At 47.3% G+C, this 19,572-nt stretch overlaps 1 protein-coding gene across 2 annotated transcripts in view; it reads right to left on the reverse strand.

The window, feature by feature from the left end:
• Window positions 1-326: 326 nt before the first annotated feature.
• The window catches only part of PTDSS1 (phosphatidylserine synthase 1), a 69,890-nt gene continuing 50,644 nt past the window's right edge, over window positions 327-19,572 (reverse strand). The window contains exons 10-13 of one of the 2 annotated variants that reach the window (XM_032248593.1): window positions 13,836-13,935; window positions 4,624-4,692; window positions 3,762-3,822; window positions 327-1,420 (exon numbers count right to left, since the gene is read on the reverse strand). In XM_032248593.1, the coding sequence (XP_032104484.1) occupies window positions 1,311-1,420; window positions 3,762-3,822; window positions 4,624-4,692; window positions 13,836-13,935 (340 nt within the window). In that variant the 3' untranslated portion in view covers window positions 327-1,310. Of the gene's footprint in view, window positions 1,421-3,752; window positions 3,823-4,623; window positions 4,693-13,835; window positions 13,936-19,572 lie in introns of both variants that reach the window. The other variant, XM_032248588.1, reaches the window with a different exon arrangement.

Raw genomic sequence — 19,572 nt, forward strand, 5'->3', positions numbered from 1 at the left:
AAGGATTACTTTCAGTGCGTTGATATCTATAAGCTAATCAACTGAATACTAGCCTCTTGTTAGAGGAAAAAAAAAAATCCAACTTGGAAACCATTACCACAGGAAAAACAATGACTATATTGTTCATTTCCTGTTAGTCACTTGAGAAGTCTAAGAAGCAGGACATATATGGCCGTAAGCCCTTTAAAATATGTATCTTTTCTTTTTTCTTTTATCTAAAACACATACATAGTATCCTAAAGTCACTCGAAAAACACACTGAGTGCTTACAGACAATGGAAGATACCAGTAAGATGCAAGAAAAATGAACATTTTACAGACAGACCTTTGACAGGCTTTAACGTGGATCATTTTATTTAAAACAGGGATCTATCAGAGGTGGTGAACTATCAGGGTCAAGGTTCTGGAGCATGGCACGGATGAAAGGTAATACTCACCAGCACCTCACATGGAACTCAGTGACAATGTCGGCAACACACCATGGAAGGAGAACAAACCCGATGTAAAAGGCACCTGGCTGGGGAGAAGCTGTGGTGTCCACTGCCTCTCTAGCAGGTTTGTTTTTGTGCACGGAGGGTTAAGTCTGGATGAATCACATTGGGAAGGGAATAATTGGAAGCAAGGCTCCTAGGCAGGCAGCTACCCTCTCCTGACCGGTGTACACTCGCCACGTGGTGGAAGGTCTTAAAGGAGATTGAGGTTACCTAACAGAAACGCAATACCTCCTCCCTTCTTCACTCTAGCAGGAAGGGGAACCCTTCCCCCAATGTCAATTTCAGCAGCGGCTTCTAAAGGCTATTAAAAAGCATCCTAACTTAAAAACAAATAACGACAATAACAAAATAAAAGACAGAAAAGTGGCCTGAACTTAAATCAATCAATGGGATGGTAGATTCATAAAAATAAAATAAAAACTGCTGACCAGTCCATTAACCGTGGGGTTAATGTCTTGTCTGAAGGAAGATGTTGAGGCTGCATCCACCATACAGCAAGCACGGAGCTGCTCTTGGCGACTGTGAGTGGATAGCTACCGTTTCCCTCCAGCGCACCGCACTGCCACCGGTGACTGCGTGCCAAGTGCTGAAGTGAGAACAGACCCCACATTGGCGAAGGCCCCCAGGCAATGATCTGCCTGGCGCGGCCAGGTCTGTGGGAAACAAGACTTACGATGTCAAATAATGACCCCCAAGTACCCTCGCCTCTTCCTGCTTGCCCTGTGCGCCTTGACCTCCTCACAGGGAGGTCCAGATGAGTTCCGTTTCCCTCTCAGTTCTAGGCACTCTGGAACATCTTTGATTAACCAGGGTCTTTCATTTCTTTCCAACGCCGTTGGTGACTTTTGACTTGGAATGCCGATTCCTTCTCCTGGAAGAATGGCTTTCGTTGTTGCCTGCGTGCTTGGGTGGACTGTCTTCAGAACCTGGCCAAAGGAATCACAGCTCACCGTCAGCCTGGGATCCAGAGGTTGGTGGCTGTCCCTTTACAGACCGCTCTAGGCTTGCAGGGGAACAGGTTTTTCCCTGATACGTGCGCTCCCCCTAGTGGCCGCATTCATAAATGAAGGCGAGGCGCTCAAAGTCAGAACTAGTACTGAAGGAGCCCAAGCGGTGGCACCGGGTTCAAGGCAACAGCCTCCCAAAGCCTGAGTGGCTCCTGAAGTGTGTGTACATCTGCCCTATGTATGATGAACACGGTCATGATGGTGAGGACCAGAGTGAGAGCACGAGTGAAACAGAAGCCCAAACGAGAGACAATCAGACCACACACCACGTGGTGCCCATCCTACCCTTGCAACCAAGGGTTCCCTCCCTTCACCTGCTCCACACCACTTTCTAAACCCCACATTGGGAAACACTCGTGATACTATAAAATCAGAGCTATTTCATGCCCTTCACCACTTGCTCTGGAGAACATCTTTACATGTAACCAGGCCCCTGCTGCCCACAATAGAGGGCACTTGGCAGCCTCTGCTGTCCGGCTGAGCCTGTATTCAGCCCCTGCCTGGCTTAGCAGCCAAGCCAAAGGGTTCTCTGCCCCAGGGCTCTGATCCAGCCCAGTAGGAAATCTCCACCAAAGACAGCCAACAAAAAAAAAGTTGCCAGAGTTACTGTCTCCACTGTAAGTAGAATTTGGCTTAGACTAAGAGATTCCCCCCTTGGAGGACTTCTGATTTTTGTTCTTTTTCTTTTCTTTTTTTTCATTATTGCATCTAGTAAATACATCTCTGCTACTGCTTAATTCTTTTCAGGGGAGAATCTGTAAGTGCCAAGGTTGTGTGTAAGGGGATGGTTCTAAATAAAATATCTGGGGAGTCCTTCTGCCCATCTCTATCAGATTTCACAACGGCTCGCTCACTGATCAACTCCTTGGTTCAGGAGAAATTTTCCCCAAAAGGGCAGCCAGCAACTCAGCAGGGTGTATGCTAGTGTCTCCCCAGGGAGATCTCTGATGAGCCTGATGCCAAAAGAACTTAGGAGAATGACTGCAGCAGAGCGCTTTTTCTCTGTCGGCCCATTCCTCTGAGCAATTCCGTGAGCTCAATTTCAGTCTTTAGTATATGTAATTTTCTTTCCTCAGCCAAGCTTCCCAATCAGCTTATGAGAACTGACAAGGAATTACTGTCCAATGAAGTCACCTCAATGTCATTAATCTACAAGTCTAATTCTTTGAAATAACCAGGTGGCCCCAAATTTCCCAAAGTGATCCCTAGAGGCCAGTGGAGGCCCCCTCACTGCACTGCCTCTTGAATAAATGCCATTAAAACCATCCCCCTCTTTTGAAAGCCTTTTCCTCCTGTTACACAATTCTTTTTTTTTTTTTTTTTTTTTTTTAAGAGACAGGGTCTTGCTGTCTTCCAGGTAGAAGTACAGTGGTGCAATCGTAGCTCACTGCAGCCTCAAACTCCCAGGCTCAAGTGACCCTCCTATCTCTGACTCCTGAGTAGCTGTAACCATAGGCATGTGCCACCACACCTGGCTAATATTTTAGGCTTTTTGTAGAGATAGGTCTTGCTGTGTTGCCCATGCTGGTCTCAAACACCTGGCCTCAACTGATCCTGCCATGGCCTCCCAAAATGCTGGGGTTACAAGTGTGAGGCACTGTGCCTGGCCCGATATATAATTCTTCCTCTTCACTTATGATGAAAGCCAAGAGGAAGAACGTTCCCATCAGCGTGCTGGAAACAGTGTGGGGCTTGTTATGTTTTCTGCCTCACGAAGGGCAGAGCTACATGACGCCTCTTGTTAGAAACCAAGTTTTTCAGGTAGATCCTGTGAGCACTTTGCATGTTTCTTTTTCTTTTCTTTTTTTTTTTTTTGAGACGGAGTCTCTCACTCTGCTGCCCAGGCTGGAGTGCAGTGGTACAATCTCAGCTAACTGCAACCTCTGCTTCTAAGGTTCAAGCAATTCTCCTGGCTCAGACTCTTGAGTAGCTGGGATTACAGGCAACCGCCACCACCACACCTGGCTAATTTTTGCATTTTTAGTAGAGATGGGGTTTCACCATGTTGGTCAGGCTGGTCTCAAACTCCTGACCTCAAGTGATCCTCTCACCTCGGCCTCCCAAGTACTAGGATTACAGGCCTGAGTCACCGTGCCTGGCCAATGCGTGTTTCTTAATAAGTGACAGGAGACATTTGATGGGTAGGCCTGAGACCCTTCAGGGCTTATATCATCTCCCCTCAGAGAGTAAGTAATAATTCCACATCTCAAGGACCCAGTAAAATTTTAAGCAATGAACAAGAACAAGATACCTTTTGTACCTTTCCTGTGATGCCAGGAGATGTCTGGACTGTAGGTGCCATCTTCACACTCTGAGTAGGTCTAGGGAGAGAGACAGGCTTAGTGAGGAGCTTCAGGACCTCCCCAGAGGAGCGGCAGGGGAAAAAGGCGAGCACGCTGCGTCCCTGCCTCTACCAGGCTGCGATCATCACTAGTGAGTGGCAGAACCCTCCTGTGCTTATTTCTCAGCTATAAAATCAAGCTGCTTTCCTCTCCCAGGTGATGTGGAATACACCTTCCATAACATGCTTTTAGTTCTTTAGACTGAAGGTGTAAATGAAGGATGAAAGTGTTATTTTTACTTAAAAAAATTACCGTCTACCAGACTACCATCATGTTTAAAGCCATTCATGTCTATTTTCTATTTCATCCTCATATCCACTAAACGAAGGTCAGGGCAAGCGTTTGCCTGAGGGCGCCACAGGCTGAACACACACAGTTCAAGAGCTGGGGGGAAAACCCAGCTTCCAAAGCCAGTCCAGGGCTTTCCCACCGCTTTTTTTTTTTTTCTCCAAACATAATTGTTAAACCCCTTACAAGACTCATTCACACCAAGCCATCCCGGCTGTCGGGCCTCCATCTCTCCCCTGCCATTTCCTGTGGACACCTGGGAACCTGTCACTTCCCTGGACAGATACAAATACTGACCTACTGAAGAGAGCAGTCCTAAGCAGGGCCAGCAACTGCTAGGAATGACTTGCACACGCTCAGGTTTCTGCAGTGGCAGGCCTGGAGGCCCCATCTCAGTGCTCACCTCGCCATACCCTTACAGGCATGTACTCTGAGCTAACCTGCTGAGCCCGGGCTGATAAATAAAGGCCATCCCTGCCTCTCCTTCCATACCTTTTCTCGTTGACCACAGTGTTCTGCATACCAAACCATGCCGTACAGACAGAGGAAAGTGGTGAAAGCCTGGAAGGGAAAAACAAATGATGTTGCACAAGAAAATTCAATTTCCCAGAACTTCAGGGTTTCAATGGGAATTCATGCAGGATGGCTCAATGCATTTCTGCCGTCTGGATGCCAGTTACAAAACGGCTGGATGTGGCACAGATCGGACCCCAAGGGGAGGGTACACACCCAAAGCTTCTGACAACAAGGGTTATGATGAGACCACAGTTACTATTTGTGACTCTAGTATCAGAAGGCAAGACCATTTTCAGATGTGGGATACGGTGGGATGCATTTTCCTGACAGCTTTGCAGGTTCTGCTCAAGAAGACATAGAGGATTCTATGTTCTACTTCTGATTTTCAGGGCCCATCCTCTCCCAGCTTCCCCCATCCCAGGAGAGTGCTAAGAGGATTCTAGGGGGAAGAGGTCACCATGGCACCTGAGGGCCCAGTGATGAACACTCCCAGGGTACAGGGTGGGGAGCTCGGCGAGACAGGGCTGCCCTTGCTTTTCCCTGTTTTTCTTGGTTATACAGATAGGAAAACGATGAGAAAATAAAGATGCTCTGTAAGGCCCTGAGTGGAATGAGAAGGGTGTGGCCTGAGGGTGCCCAGAGGCAGGGACAACCTCTGCTCCACACTTGCCCCACCCACTGGCCTTGCACCACGCCCCAAATTAGACCCTAATTTAAGGAAAGAAACGCAGAGACCAGAGTCCAAAGTTTCAAAACATGTCAAAAAATCGAAGGTTGGGAAAAGTCTCTGGCTGCTTAGACTGCGTACCAAAGGCGAGAGGGAGGGAGGGCGAGTGGGGAGAGCGAGGCTATGAATCTCCCCAGCCTCACCTTCCCACTGCAAGCAAAGCAACTGGAACCAAGCAAGGCAACTGTCTGTTCCTTCCGAATTCCTCACTCTAGAAACCCATTCACACCAAGCCATCGCGGCTGTCAAGGCTCCATCTCTCCCCTGCATTTCCTGTGGACACCTGGGAACCTGTCATTTCCCTGGACACCTACCATCTTGCACCAGCCATGGGGACAGCCGTGAAAGCATGGAGGGACCTTCTCAAGGAAACAATTTTAGTTCTAAGAATCAGAACTTTAGATCGCAAAGGGTCACCTCAGAGATCCTTAAATTCATTGCCCCTCATTTTCCAGAAGAAGAATGAAAGCTCAGAGAGGTGAACATTGCAGCCGGAACTCAGGCCTCTTGAAATCCCTGGATCTGAGTTTAAGGGATGGCTAGTGATATAAACAAATATTGGCTTTATGCCTATATAGCTTTATTTCTGCATCCATATATCCATCCCCTGAGAAAGAAAAGCATCATGGGAACAGCCAACAGCAGCAGCTTCTACTCTGCACAGCCAGAGTCCAGTGGTGGAGCAGAGGCAGGGCGGGAAGGCAGGAGCTGTAAATTCTCATCACGGCAGCTTGCAGTATAGCTTTGGCCCAGTTCCTTTATCGGCGACATTTTCTGGTGGCTGCTGGATACACAGCGCCATCTTAGTTCCAAAAAAGAATGGAGACCAGCACTCCGGCTGACCTTCCCGTTCCATGCCAGTCACACTGGGGCAGGAACAGTGGCAGGGTGGAGAGAGAATGAGAGCACAAGGAGCGCCACTGGTTCATTTCATATTAAACCCATGTGCAAACTGGCATATATCTACAGGTTAGGGATTTTTAAAAAGCTCATATCCTTCCGTCCAAAAATTAGGCCATGAATGAATCCATTAAAACTGCAAAGTGAAAACGACTTCCAACCTTTAACACACTCTAATGCTTGCCCAGATTTCTTATATACACCAATGTTAAGTGTGCCATTTCCATGGCATGGAAAGAGTGGGAAGGATTAGAAATGATTTGCAGAGCGTAAGACTGTGTGTGCGTTAGGCCCACTACAAAGAGCAAAACAGGCCATCCTGGGTTTCACACAGGGGACTGGGGGGTTAGGTTCCACCTTCCCAAACCAGAGGGCTGTGGGAAGGCGGGTCCCTCCACTAGACTGTCATTGCAAACTCTGACCACCAGAGGGCAGCCACGTGGGGCTCTTCCCTTCCCCAGCCCAGGCCCTACCGGAGTGCAGTGGCAGCTGCCGCTCCCTCCAGCAGCAAGCAGCAGGCAGGTGGGGAGCAACAGGTGCTTATTATCACAATCGCCACACAAAGAGTCTGCTGTGATTGCCACATCTACTTCACCTGCGTACAAAGAGGCCGATTTTACACTTGCTCCAGCAGACAGAGGCTGGTAATTTACAGGTTTGCAATCACACCTGTGGAAATGTAGGCACGTACTCACTGAAAATGCCAAGATTCAGATTTAAAATAGCAGTTGCATACTTTGTTTAAAAAAAGGGCGGGGGAGCGAGAAAAATCGACGTGGGATGAGAGCCAGGCTGTCCAGGACCACGGGGCTGGCGGTAATGAGGGCGCAGGACCCCAGCTTGGCTTCCACATTATGGTAATGAGCATTCAAATTAATGACCGCCGAGCAGACAGCCGCGCTTCTGGAGAAGCTTATTAACCAGCACCCGGGATCTTTGCTTCCGTATTAATCTCAAGCTCTGAGTGCGCTCTCTTACCAGGCCAGGGGAGTAATTAGGGGCTTTGCTTGTCTGAGAGGTGCAGAAGCACAGTGTAACTTGAAGCTCTTATTGAAGAATGTTCGCCTCTACTCCTGGGTCTGAGATCAATCTTGCTCTTTATAATGAAGGTCAGGAATATAAAAAAGTGCCAGGACCTTGTTTCGGTTCTTCTTTGAATGTAAATGTGGGAGGCAGTGGAGACCCCTAATCATCCAGTCGGGGCTACTTTTCGGCCAGGTCCCTCTCTCATGTCTCATCCCTAGTAAGTCTAATCAGAGATTCTGCCTGTCTTCAAAATCCTGCTCATCGTCCCCGGCCTGACCTCTTATTAAAGAATCCCAGCCTCAGTCAGCTCCTCTCCCAGAGACATGTTCCCCGAGCTCGAGCTCTTAGCCTAATCCCAGGACTCCAACAGCGCCCTCCACATGGGCTCCTCCCAAGTCTTTTATCTCCCAATGACCAAATCTTTCCAGTGATACTGAAGACTGGAACTTCCCATAAAACAGGACACGTCCACCTGTAAATTCTAAAGGTTCTTCAAACCCAAACCCCCTGAAGCAAATTTACCTCCTCCTTTCAATGGGCTTCTCTTATATCCCCCAATTTTTCACTAGCAACGGTGGCCACACAGTGGCACCAGTTAGAACCTTTGGAGTGGCACTCAAGGCCCCTCCCAGTGATCACAAGAGGAATGGCATCCTGTTAAGCTGATTCCTTAAACAACTCTCAGATCCAGCCCTTTCTCTGCATCTTCAATGCCTCTGCCTTGGTTCAGCCTCAGTTACTTGTCAGCTAGGCCTGGCAGCACCTCCAACTGCACCTCCTGGCCCCAACGCATCTTCCCTCTAGATTCTCCCAGCCTCCATGGTGTTTCTCCATAAGACATAAATCAGACCACATTGTTTTCCTGCTTAAAAATTGCCGGGGCTCCAACTACAGCCACACAAACCCTAAGCAGGAGACCGTGTCCTACTGTTCATCCAACTCGCTGCCTTCACTGTCACTACTCAAACAGGTCTCCACCTTCCTGAGCCGCTGGGCACTTTCACAGGTTCCTGTCTTTGTATGTGTGTCCCCCACGCACCTGCGTGTTGCTAGTCTTTGTCTCTTGAACTCATTCCTGTGTTCCCCACGAAGCTGCTGAGTGCATTCTATGCACTAGGCACTGTGCTTGAGACAGTGGGGGCAAAAAGATGACTTCAACTTATTCTTTGTGAGCGAGAAGTGCCATGTGGAAGAGACAGATAGCAACAAAACCAATTCCACTGAACCGGGGCTAGAACTGAGAGTTACGTACAAAGTGTGACTGGTCCCCAGGAGGCAGCTATCTGCTTGCCTTGGAGGTCAGAGCATATTTCATGTAGGGCATACATGGAAGTTGGTTTTGGGGTATCAGTTTTGCCAGGTAGATAAGACAGGGAAAGTCTTTCAGATCAGGCAGCAAAACATCATGGGAAGGGCAAAAGAAGTCTGGCAGGATGACTTCTTCAGGGAACTACGAGCAGACAGGTGCAGCCTGAGAATACAGTACAAGTGGCCAGATGTGATGGAGTGCTCCCATTACGAAGACAGATTTTGTAATTCATCTGGGAGGTTTCATGGTAGGGAGCCTTTTTCCTTCTTGAAGTTTCTTCCTATGTGGAGGAAGCTTCACTGCTTCCCTCCACCCCGCACTGCTTCCCTAGGGAGGAGTCACATCTTGACTGGTGACTCTAAGGAAGCCGGCATTTCCTAAAAAAGGTGAATTCTCAGCAATGAAGATGCTACTCTGATCCCCTATCTTTCCTCTACCTTATCTCTTACTTATTTTTAACTCAGGTGGGGAAAAATATTATGTTACTGTGCCCTCTCAAGCCTCCAACCAGAGAGAATGATTCTTAGCAGGGGAAAGAGACTGAGTTCTGAATTTTGGAAGATCATCTTGACAGCATGGAGAATGGATTTGGAGGGCAGAATGGTAAAAAAAATGGGTGTCCTGACAGCCGCAGAGGCAGTGGGAATGGAGAGGGGGTGGAGCTGAGCTACACTGTCCAATTAACAGAACTTAGTGACTTGCTGATTCAAAGAGTGATGGAGGACAGGAAGCAGCCTCCAGGTTTTTAGCTGGGGCCTGGGGGGTTGGGGGACAGCCAGCCGTTCACTGCAACCCTTAAAAATCCTGCTCAAATATCACCAAGGAGTCTTCACCAACCCCCATCATGTCTGCTGCTTTAAGAATGCTTTAGCCTTATGCACATACATCTTTTATAGTATTTATCACATATTAACATAATTCGTTTGCAGGTCTAATTGCCATCTGAACTCAGAGATCCTTGGAGGGCAGTGATGAAGAGCAGCTCCCTAGAGAGAATGTCTGGGTTTGAGTCCTGGTTCTGCCACTTAACCACCTATGTGATCTTGGGCAAGTTAGTGAACTTCTTTGTACCTTTGTTTCCTCATCTATAAAACAGGGATCATAAAATACCTTCCCTCAAAGTGTAAAGATCAAATGTGCAATTCATGAAACTGCCTAGAAAATTGGTACCCAAAAGTGGGACGGCTACTATAACAAATACTTGAAAATGTGGCAGCAGTTTTGGAACTGGCTGGGTGTTCTTTTCACCATGTACTACTAGTGGGTAGGGGCTGAAATAATTTGGAGGAGCAAGCTAGAAAAATCCTGTATTGCTATAAATGGAGTATTAAGGGCAATCTTGGTGAGAGCTCAGAAGAAAAGAGAAGAAGCCTCAGTCTTCTTAGAGATTACTTAAATGTTCATGACCAGAATGCTGGTAGCAATATGAACAGTAAAGGCCGTTCTGATGAGGTCTCAGATGGAAATGAGGAGCAAGGACTGGAAAGTGGAGTAAAGGACATCCTTGTCATACAGTAGCAAAGACCTTGGCTGAATTGTGCGCATGCCTGAAGGCTTTCTGGAACGTGCAACCTAAGAGCAATGAACTGGATATCTGGTGGAAGCAAGCCACACAGCAAAGCATACAGACTACTGTGTGGCCACTTCTGACTGCATACAATGAAATGTGAGAGGAAAAGAAATGACTTAAAGACAGAATTTATAATTAAAAGGGAAGCAGAGTGGAATAACCTGGAAAATTCAAAGCATAGCCATATAAAGAGAAAAAAGCATATTCCCATCACTAAGGGTGAGGCCACATGACTGTTAAAGAGATTACCATGGAAAGAAAGAAATCAGGTGCCATTCATCAAGAAAATGGGAGGAAGACTCCTGGAAGCAAAAGCATTTCTGAGATCTTCAAGGCTGCCCCTTCCATCACAGACCCAGAGCTCTAAGAGGGCAGAATAATTTTGGGTTACAGGTGTGGGGAGCCCTCCACGGGCTCACCAGAGCTACCTAGGGACTCTACTACCATATTTTAGCAGAGTGCTCCTTGGTTGCCTTTTAGCTGTGGCTCAAGTGGGCCATAGTGTGGCCTGGGCTACCACTCTAGAAGGTATAGGCTACAAACTGTGGTGGTGTCCATGTGGCGTTAATTCTGCAGGTGTGCAGAATGCAAGAGCTGTGGGGGCCACGGCCTCCTCCACCTAGATTTCAAAGGATGTGGTGAACTACCTAGAAGACTAGGCAAAAACCTGCCATGGGGGCAGTGTCACTGCAGAGAGCCACTAGTAAGCAGGGCAATGCCAAGGAGAAATGTGGGGCTGGAGCCACCAAAGAGGGGCAGTGGGAGCAGGGTAACCCCAACACTGCAGAACTGCAGGGCTGCCAATGTGCAGCTCCTGGCTGGAAGGGCTGAAGCACTGGCTGAATCCGGCACAGCCATAGGGGTGGAGTTGCCGGGCCTTGGGGCCCAACTCCTGCCCCAGGCCAGGATGTAGACCATAGAGTCAAAAAAGATTATTCTCCAGCTTTAAGATTTAATGTTTCCCTGTTGGGTTCTAGACTTACTTGGGACTGCTTATCCCTTTCTTCTTGGCCATTTCTCCTTTTTGGATTTGGAATGTCTATCCTATGACTATCCCACTATTGTATTGTGGAAGTAGATGACCAGTTTGATTTCACAGGCTCACGGCTGGCATAGTCCTTGGCTGTGGCTCAAGTGGACGTTGGTGTGGCTTGGGCTACCACTCTGGAAGGTATAGGCCAGAAACCTTGGTGGTGTCCACGTGATGTTAATTCACCCCAGGATGAATTGTACCTTGACTCTCACTCATATCTGATTTGGATGAGACTCTGAACTTTGAACTTTTGAGTTGATGCTGGGTCAAGTTAAGACTTTTGGGACTACTGGAATGAAATGAATGTCTTTTATATGTTGAGAAGCAAGGGGTCAGGGGTGGAATGCTATGGCTTGAATGTCCCTGCCAAAACTCACGTTGAAACTTAGCTGTCAGTGTAATGGTATTGGGAGTTGGGGCCTTTAAGACATGATTGGTTCATGAGGAGTGCACCCCGTAAATGGATTGATGCCATTATTGTAGGAGTGGGGTTGTTATCACAGGAGTGTGTTAGTGATCATGGGAGTGGGTTCCTGATAAGAAGGGTAGCTCTGGCCCCCCTCCTGCTGTCTTGCATGTTCACGTCCACCTTCCGCTCTTCCATCATCATGGGGTGGCCCTTGCCAGATACTGGCACCATGCTTTTGGCCTTCCCCAGCCTTCAGAACCATGAACCAAATAAAGTACTGTGATTTAATTTCTCTATAAACTACCAAGCCCATGATATTCTGTTGTAGCAACTGATAATGGACTAAGACAGTGACCAGAGAGGGCTTCTTGGATAGGTGGCTTGAGAAGATCTTTCTGGCTACTGCTGCCAGGGGGGCAGTGGCGAGGAGGCAGCTGGGAGGCCTGTGACTTGCTGTGGTGAGGAGGGCTGTCTGTCTCACCCTCCCTGTGGGCCCATGGTTCTCTGGTACCCAGTGAAGAGAGCACCCACCTCTGCCCCTGCAGTCAGGTCCTATTACAATTCAGACTTGAGGGGCACAGGCCAGAGACATATCCGAGAAGGGAACAGGGAGAATCCCTGGGCACGTCTAACACATTTCCCTAACGATTCCTTACATCTAATCTCACTGACATGAAAAAATATATTTGGGCATTAATACTGTTGCTTAAATACAAAAGAGATCATTATTCCCTTTTATTCTTCAAGATGAAACAGGATAGAACAGGCTCACTGTGCTTTGGCACAGTTACGATTTCTAACAAGTCGCCCTAAAAATAGATTCCGTTAAAGGCGATGAAAGACACGTTAAAAATACAAAGGTTAGTCTTGCCAAAAAAGAGAAAAGAAAAAATTAGACCTAAATGTGATTAAGCCTCTAGATCCAATTACCGATTTACAGAAAATACAGAGGAAAAAGAAATATGTTAAATTACAAAATAGGATGAAAATCAGTAAAATCCAGACTATGGGGAAATCTATAGGACAAAAGAGCTGCTTTCTTCAACCGATAAATTACGAGGGAAAAGGGTGAGTGACAGAAGGAAAACCTGTGGATTAAGACTTAAAAGGCATGCTCACCAATCACAGTGGGTGAATGTGGATTCAAATACATTGTTAAATAAATACAAGCCTTAAGAAAAAGTAATTTGGATGCTGATTAGGTATTTGATGATATCAAGGAATCATTGTTAATTCTTTTTTCAGATATAATGGTAGGGTGGTTGCATTAAATCGAAAAAGCATCCTGAGCTGCTTTTAGTGATCCATCCTGAAATATTAAATAACGGCGATCTGTTTCAAAATAATTCAGCGTTGGGGCAGTGAGTACAGCATAAGAGGAAACACAGCTGGCCATGAGTTGATAACCGATGATGGTGGGTACATGAGGGGTTATCTACTCTCTCTACTTGAACATGTTTGAAATTGTCTATGATTATTTAAAAAGCCCAATAAATTGTCTAGACTAAGTGAAAAATCTTAAGCTTAAAGATAAAATAAGAACCTTTCTTCAAAATAATAACTTCAAATATTTAAATGAAGAATGGCAGTCATAAAATGTGTTAAGTGGGTAATATCTTACTTCATTGGAAAGGCGAGGAAGAGGCCCAGGGCCAAAGAACCAAGGCTTAGGCGGGCGGCCCTCCGGGCTCTGTGCTTCAGAGTGGAAGGTTATATCCAGGCTTGGGTTATAAAGTCGGCCTGGAGGGCAGAAGCGGCATGATCGAATTATCTTCCAAGACATATTTTATTGCCTATGAACACTATGTCCTTGTATATATAAACTCATGTGCTACGATATGTTTGTTAAATGTATAGAGCACATGATGATGATGAGAAAGGAAAGTGCACTGTGATGCTCCCTGTCCCTTCATGGCAGTCCCTAAATGCGTCGCCTGTGTAGACAAATCCCCGTGAGTGCAGCAAATGCACTAGTGTACCTGACGAAGGCGTCTGACTGGAACCTGCCAAGGTGACCCATCTCAGATACTGTGTAGCTGTCTGTGTTTTATTCCTGAACTTTAGGCTGGTGCCCAGTCTCAGACAATTACAAGTAGAACATCTTTCTATGATTTTCTAAGGAAACTTGATGCAAGAGACGGGTTTTCTCCCCTCCGTTTAAGGTGATACTATGAGAGTTTAGCTAATGCCTTTGGTTAAAATGCAATGACTTACCACGCAAAGAAGCCAAAGCACAACATAGAGTATTTGGGTCTTAGAGAAGAGATCTTGTCCAAATTTTATGCAAACAATAGCCTCCAGGAAACCAATGACCCTAATTAGAGAACAGAGGTTAAATATTAATCCATCTTACCAGAGCATACACATTATCCAAAATATGCATGATGGAATTAAAAAGTTCAACTCATCACAAGATTACTGCCCCAAACACTGGTACCCCACAAAATAACACTGTTCAAGCTACCTGCATTTACTTTGGAAGTAATAAAGTTTTTTCACCTCTTCCTTCTTCCCAGACCAAAATCTTGACTCATACATTTTAATAGGTAGGGGCACCCAGCATCACTTAACTCAGCAGCTCCACTGCCATCGGGGTGGGTGATCACATCACCTCTGCTAGAACCCTCTCAGGCATAGGGAACCTTCTACCTTTGCAAGGTGGCTTATTTTTCTGGTCAAAATCTTTAGCAGTTAGAAAGCTTTTCCTTGTCTCAGGCTGGTATCTACCTCTCATACCTCCTACCCTGGGTCCTAACACTGCCCTAGCATGTCACATGTGAGAAAGCATCATTTCGGTGAAGGAACACAGAAGGCTTTTTCGCTGTACTCCTGAAGTCTAGACTGTGATTAAGAGGCTAGGTGGCTGCCACACAGGGTGAGTTTGACCCTTCCAAGGAAGCCTTTCCATAATTTGAAGGCATCAATCACATTCCTTCCCAGCCTTCTAAGAATTTCCAGATTAAATATTCCTTGTTTTTGGTGACAATATACACCATTTACCCTCTCTTGATCTGTAAAAAATTGGGCTAAATACAAGAATTTTTTTTTAAATGCCACACACTTCATATTTTCCTCTTTAAAGAATTAAAAAAGCTCTTGTGTTCTATATCAAAATAAGGCCTTTTAAAGGTTCAGGGCTTGGAGGTAAGAACAGATTAGGTAAGGTTGACATAGTGAGGTGAGGATGACATGAGATCCCAGGCAGCATAAGAATGCTGATTTCAGACAAGTCAATTTTATGCATTCCTTGCTCAAGATGAGATCTGGACACTCCAGGATTGGTATACTCACACACATGTTTTCTAAAAAGGCAAGAAGGGGCAGGGCGTGGTGGTTCACTCCTATAATCCAGGACTTTGGGAGGCTGAAGTGGGCGGATCACTTGATATCAGGAGTCAGGAGTTCAAGACCAGCGTGACCAAGATGGTAAAACCCCACCCCTGCCAATAATACAAAAATTAGCCAGGCGTGGTGGCATACACCAGTTGTCCCAGCTACTCAGGAGGCTGAGGCAGGAGAATCACTTGAGCCTGGGAGGTAGAGGTTGCAGTGAGCCAAGATGGCACCACTGCACTCCGGCCTGGGCAACAGAGTGAGACTCTGTCTCAAAAAAATTTTTAAAAAGGCAAGAAGGGGCCAAGAAGGCCCTTGGTCCCTCTGCTAATTGGCAGACACAGTGGTCACTGCCATCCTCAAAAGTGTGGATGGCTCTAAACAATGCCTGAATGCCTGGAGTTAGAACCACTTCAGCAAAGCAGAAAAATCAACAGAAAGTCTCCTGAATGTGTCTTTAGAGAGTTTGGGGCTGTCTTTTCCCCTAGCCCAAACCAAACAAGGTTTAAGAGTGGTTGGCTTGAATCTTCAAAGTGCTGCCCCACAAAACATGTCACATGTGAGAAAGCATCATTTCAGTGGAGAAACACAGAAGGCTTTTTCTCTATACTCCTGAAGTCTAGACTGTGATTAAGAAGCTAGGTGGCAGTTACATGTTACTCCAGCCTGTGCAGTGAAGAGACATGAAAAGGATGATTTCGTCTTTGGCTGGGCCTTCCTGAAGAACTCCTATGATGGTGTGTTGAACCCAGGACATAAGCATGATGATCTACCCATAAGTCAGGCAGAACACCCTGAGTTTATTATGGAACATTCCTAAATATTCAACTAGACTTAAGGATCCCCCATCCTTTTTTTTTTTTTTGAGATGGAGTCTTGCTCTGTTGCCCAGGCTGGAGTGCAGTGGTGTGATCTCAGCTCACTGCAACCTCCGCCTCCCGGGTTCAAGTGATTCTCCTGCCTCAGCCTCCTGAGTAGCTGGGACTACAGACACCTGCCACCACACCAAGCTAATTTTTGTATTTTTAGTAGAGGTGGAGTTTCACCATGTTGGCCAGCCTGGTTACGAACTGCTGACCTCAAATGATCCACCCACCTCAGCCTCCCAAAGTGCTGGAATTACAGGCATAAGCTGGCCTGAAGCCCCTTTTAAAAGCATGCTGACTGGCCGACTAACTCTCTGTTTCTCAAGCTTTTGTGATCTAAGACTCATTAAGACCCCATAGCAAGAAACACAATTTTCACTGATCCAGTACACACACACACACACACACACACACACACAGAAAGAGAGAAAGAGAGAGAGAGGAGAGAGAAAAGTTTCATAAGACAATTTGCATCCTTATTCGGATATTTTTCTATTGTATTTCATTTCAAGAAAATATTGGCCAGGACTCACTCATTGGCTTCATAATGACCCTAAGGTTTTTGTTTTTGTTTTGTTTTGTTTTTTTTGAGACCGGGCATGACCGTTGCCCAGGCTCGAGTGCAGTGGCACGATCTTGGCTCACGGCAACCTCCACCTCTCAGACTCAAGCCATTCTCCTACCTCAGCCTCCCAAGTAGCTGGTACTACAGGCTCACCGCACCATGCCCGGCTAATTTTTGTGTTTTTTTGTAGAGATGGGGTGTTGCCATGTTACCCTGGTTGGTCTCAAACTCCTGAGCTCAAGCGATCCACCCACCTCAGCTTCCCAAACTGCTAGAATGATAGGTATGAGCCACTGTGCCTGGTCAACCTGAAGTTTTCTGAAGACCAGCGCTTTTGAGTTAGCTTTAGGCTATGATTTGCTTCTCTGTGCTGAGGAGTCTTAGCTAAGCCATCGTCCATGTGTGTGGGCAAAGCTCATCAGAAGGTGGCTAGCAGGAAGTGAGGGGGCCGGCTCTGGGATTACATGGGTGTGGAAGGTCCCAGACTGAGGCCTGGGCATGAGAAAGGTACAAGAAGGGTCAGGAATCAGGGGAAAGGGCTGAGTTGAGGTCAGGGTAGGCTTTTAGTCTGAGGGCATCTTAGAGGGTCTACAGCAGAGGGTTTAACATGGTTTGCTTTATATTTTTTAAAAAATTTTTTAGCTTTGGCTGCGCCTGGCAGCTCACACCTGTAATCCCAGCACTTTGGGAGGCTGAGGCAGGTGAATCACTTGAGGTCAGGCATTCGAGACCAGCCTGGCCAACATGGTGAAACCGCAACTCTACTAAAACATACCAAAAAATTAGCCAGGCATGGTGATGTGCACTTGTAATCCCAGCTACTTGGCAGGCTGAGGTGGGAGAATCGCTTGAACCTGGGAGGCGGAGGTTGCAGTGAGCTGAGATTGCACTAAAGCCTGGGCGGCAGAGCAAGACTCCCTCTAAAAAAAAAAAAATCAGCTTTTATTTTACATATAGGGGGTAGAGGTGTGGGATTGCCACATGGGTATATGGGGCCCAGGTAGTGAGTGTAGTACCCAGCAAGTCCTTTTCCCACCCATGCCCCACTCCCCCCTCCCTAGTAAGTCAGCAGTGTCTATTATTTTGATGTTTGTATCCATGTGTGCTCAATGTTTAGCTCCCACTTTTAAGTGAGAATATGCGGTATTTGGTTTTCTCTTCCTGCTTAGGGTTATGGCCTCCAGCTGCACCATGTTGCCACAAATGACATGATCTTCTTCTTTTTCATGGCTGTGTATTATTCCATGATATCTATGTACCACATTTGCTTTATCCAGTCTATCACTGATGGGCACCTAGGTGGATTCCAGGTCTTTACTATTGTGAACAGCGTGGTGATGGCCATTCAAGTACCTTCTGCTGGCCGAACAGAACTGCGTGAGAAGACAAGGGCAGAAGCAGGGAGGCTCCTGTACTCGTCCAGGCGCGGGGACCCGGGTGGGGCTGTGGAGATGGTGAGCAGTGGTGGGAACCCAAAGATCACATGGGCTCCTTTAACCACCAGCCACTGCCCCCACCATTACCTCTGGCCCACTAGAGGCAGTCCTAATCAACAGCACCCTTCCAGAAGGCTAACAATGCTTTTCTAGCAAGACTCAAAGGGCTGAGGCCAGAGGCTTGGACACAGTGCGAGTCTGTATTAAGCCAGCCAGTGTGAGACCACCTATCTCCTCCTACCTCCTCACCCCCGGGGGGACTGGGGGTTCCTCTGCACAGCTCAGCAATAGGTCCCTTTACTCAGTTCAACTTTAAATCTCTCTTTCCCAGGCTAATAGCTGCATCTACCCTTAAGATAGACAGTCTGGGCTGGGCACTGTGGCCCATGCCTGTAATCCTAGCACTTTGAAGGTCAAGGTGGGAGGACTGCTTGAGCCCAACAGTTCAAGACCAGCCTGGGCAACATGGTGAAACCCCATCTCTACCAAAACTAAAATATAATTAGCTGGACATTGTGGTGCGTGCCTATAGTCCCAGCTACTTGGGAGGCTGAGGTGGGAGGACTGCTTGAGCCTGGGAGGTCAAGGCTGCAGTGAGCTATGATCCTGCCACTCAATTCCAGCCTGGGCAACACAGCAAGACCCTGTCTCAAAAGAAATAAAATTTAAAAAGAGAGAAAGCCTGAGCTACGGGCCTGGAAGAACAATGGAACAAAAGCACAAGTGTGAGGATTTGCAAGGAGGAGAGGGGTAGAAAGGAAAACCAGCAACAGGAACTGAAAACAGAAAAGTGAGAGGAGACCCGGGACGGGTGGTGCAGAGGGAAGAGGACAGTCTGAAGAAGGCAGGTTCTGTACAGAAGATACGAGAAGAGGATGGGCATGGGGAAAGGACTGGCTGGTTTGGAGCTGACCTTGGAGAGCAGCAGAGGTGGGAACTTATTGTGATGGACGCACTAGCAGAGGTGGGATAGCAGGTGGCGAGGAAGCCGGTGGAGTGAGGAGCAGCTCGGGCTGCCTCGGGGAGGCAGGGTGCAGTCCTGGGCCCTCAGGCAGGGAAGGCTCACTCTCCCACGAGGGCCCACCCCACGCACTCCCAGGAAGAGGAGAAGTAACTGCGCACTGCTGTGCCAGCCGACGCCTGGCCACCTTCCTCCCAGGGCCAGGCGATAAAACTGCTTCCATTTAAACTGGGCCAATACTCTCTTTTTGAGGCAGAAAAGCTCAACTCTAATCAGGGTGGAGTTCGGAAAAGACAAAGATAAAGATGACATAAACCCCACACCTGGGGAATTTGTTCACAGCAGTGTGGCCCCAAAACTCTCACCAAGCTGAAAGAACATAATGTGACATCTAAATAGAGAAAGCCAACTTTTCCACGTGGCTGCTTTCTCCCTGTGGGAGAATGGGGTCCCATGCCCTCACTGAATGGCGCCGTCTCTCTGCTGAGTGCAACACCTTAGTATAAAAGGTTTAAGGCTAGGAGCGGTGGCTCACGCCTGTAATCCCAGCACTTTGGGAGGCCAAGGTGCATGGATCATGAGATCAGGAGATTGAGACCATCCTGGCTAACACGGTGAAACCCCGTCTCTACTAAAAATATAAAAAACTGGCCGGGCGCAGTGGTTCACGCCTGTAATCCCAGCACTTTGGGAGGCCGAGGCGGGTGGATCACGAGGTCAAGAGATTGAGACCATCCTGGTCAACATGGTGAAACCCCGTCTCTACTAAAAATACAAAAAATTAGCTGGG

The sequence above is a fragment of the Sapajus apella genome, unplaced genomic scaffold (assembly GCF_009761245.1).
Source record: "Sapajus apella isolate SASKATOON/1434 unplaced genomic scaffold, GSC_monkey_1.0 scaffold3, whole genome shotgun sequence".
In the NCBI taxonomy this organism is placed as follows: Eukaryota; Metazoa; Chordata; class Mammalia; order Primates; family Cebidae; genus Sapajus; species Sapajus apella.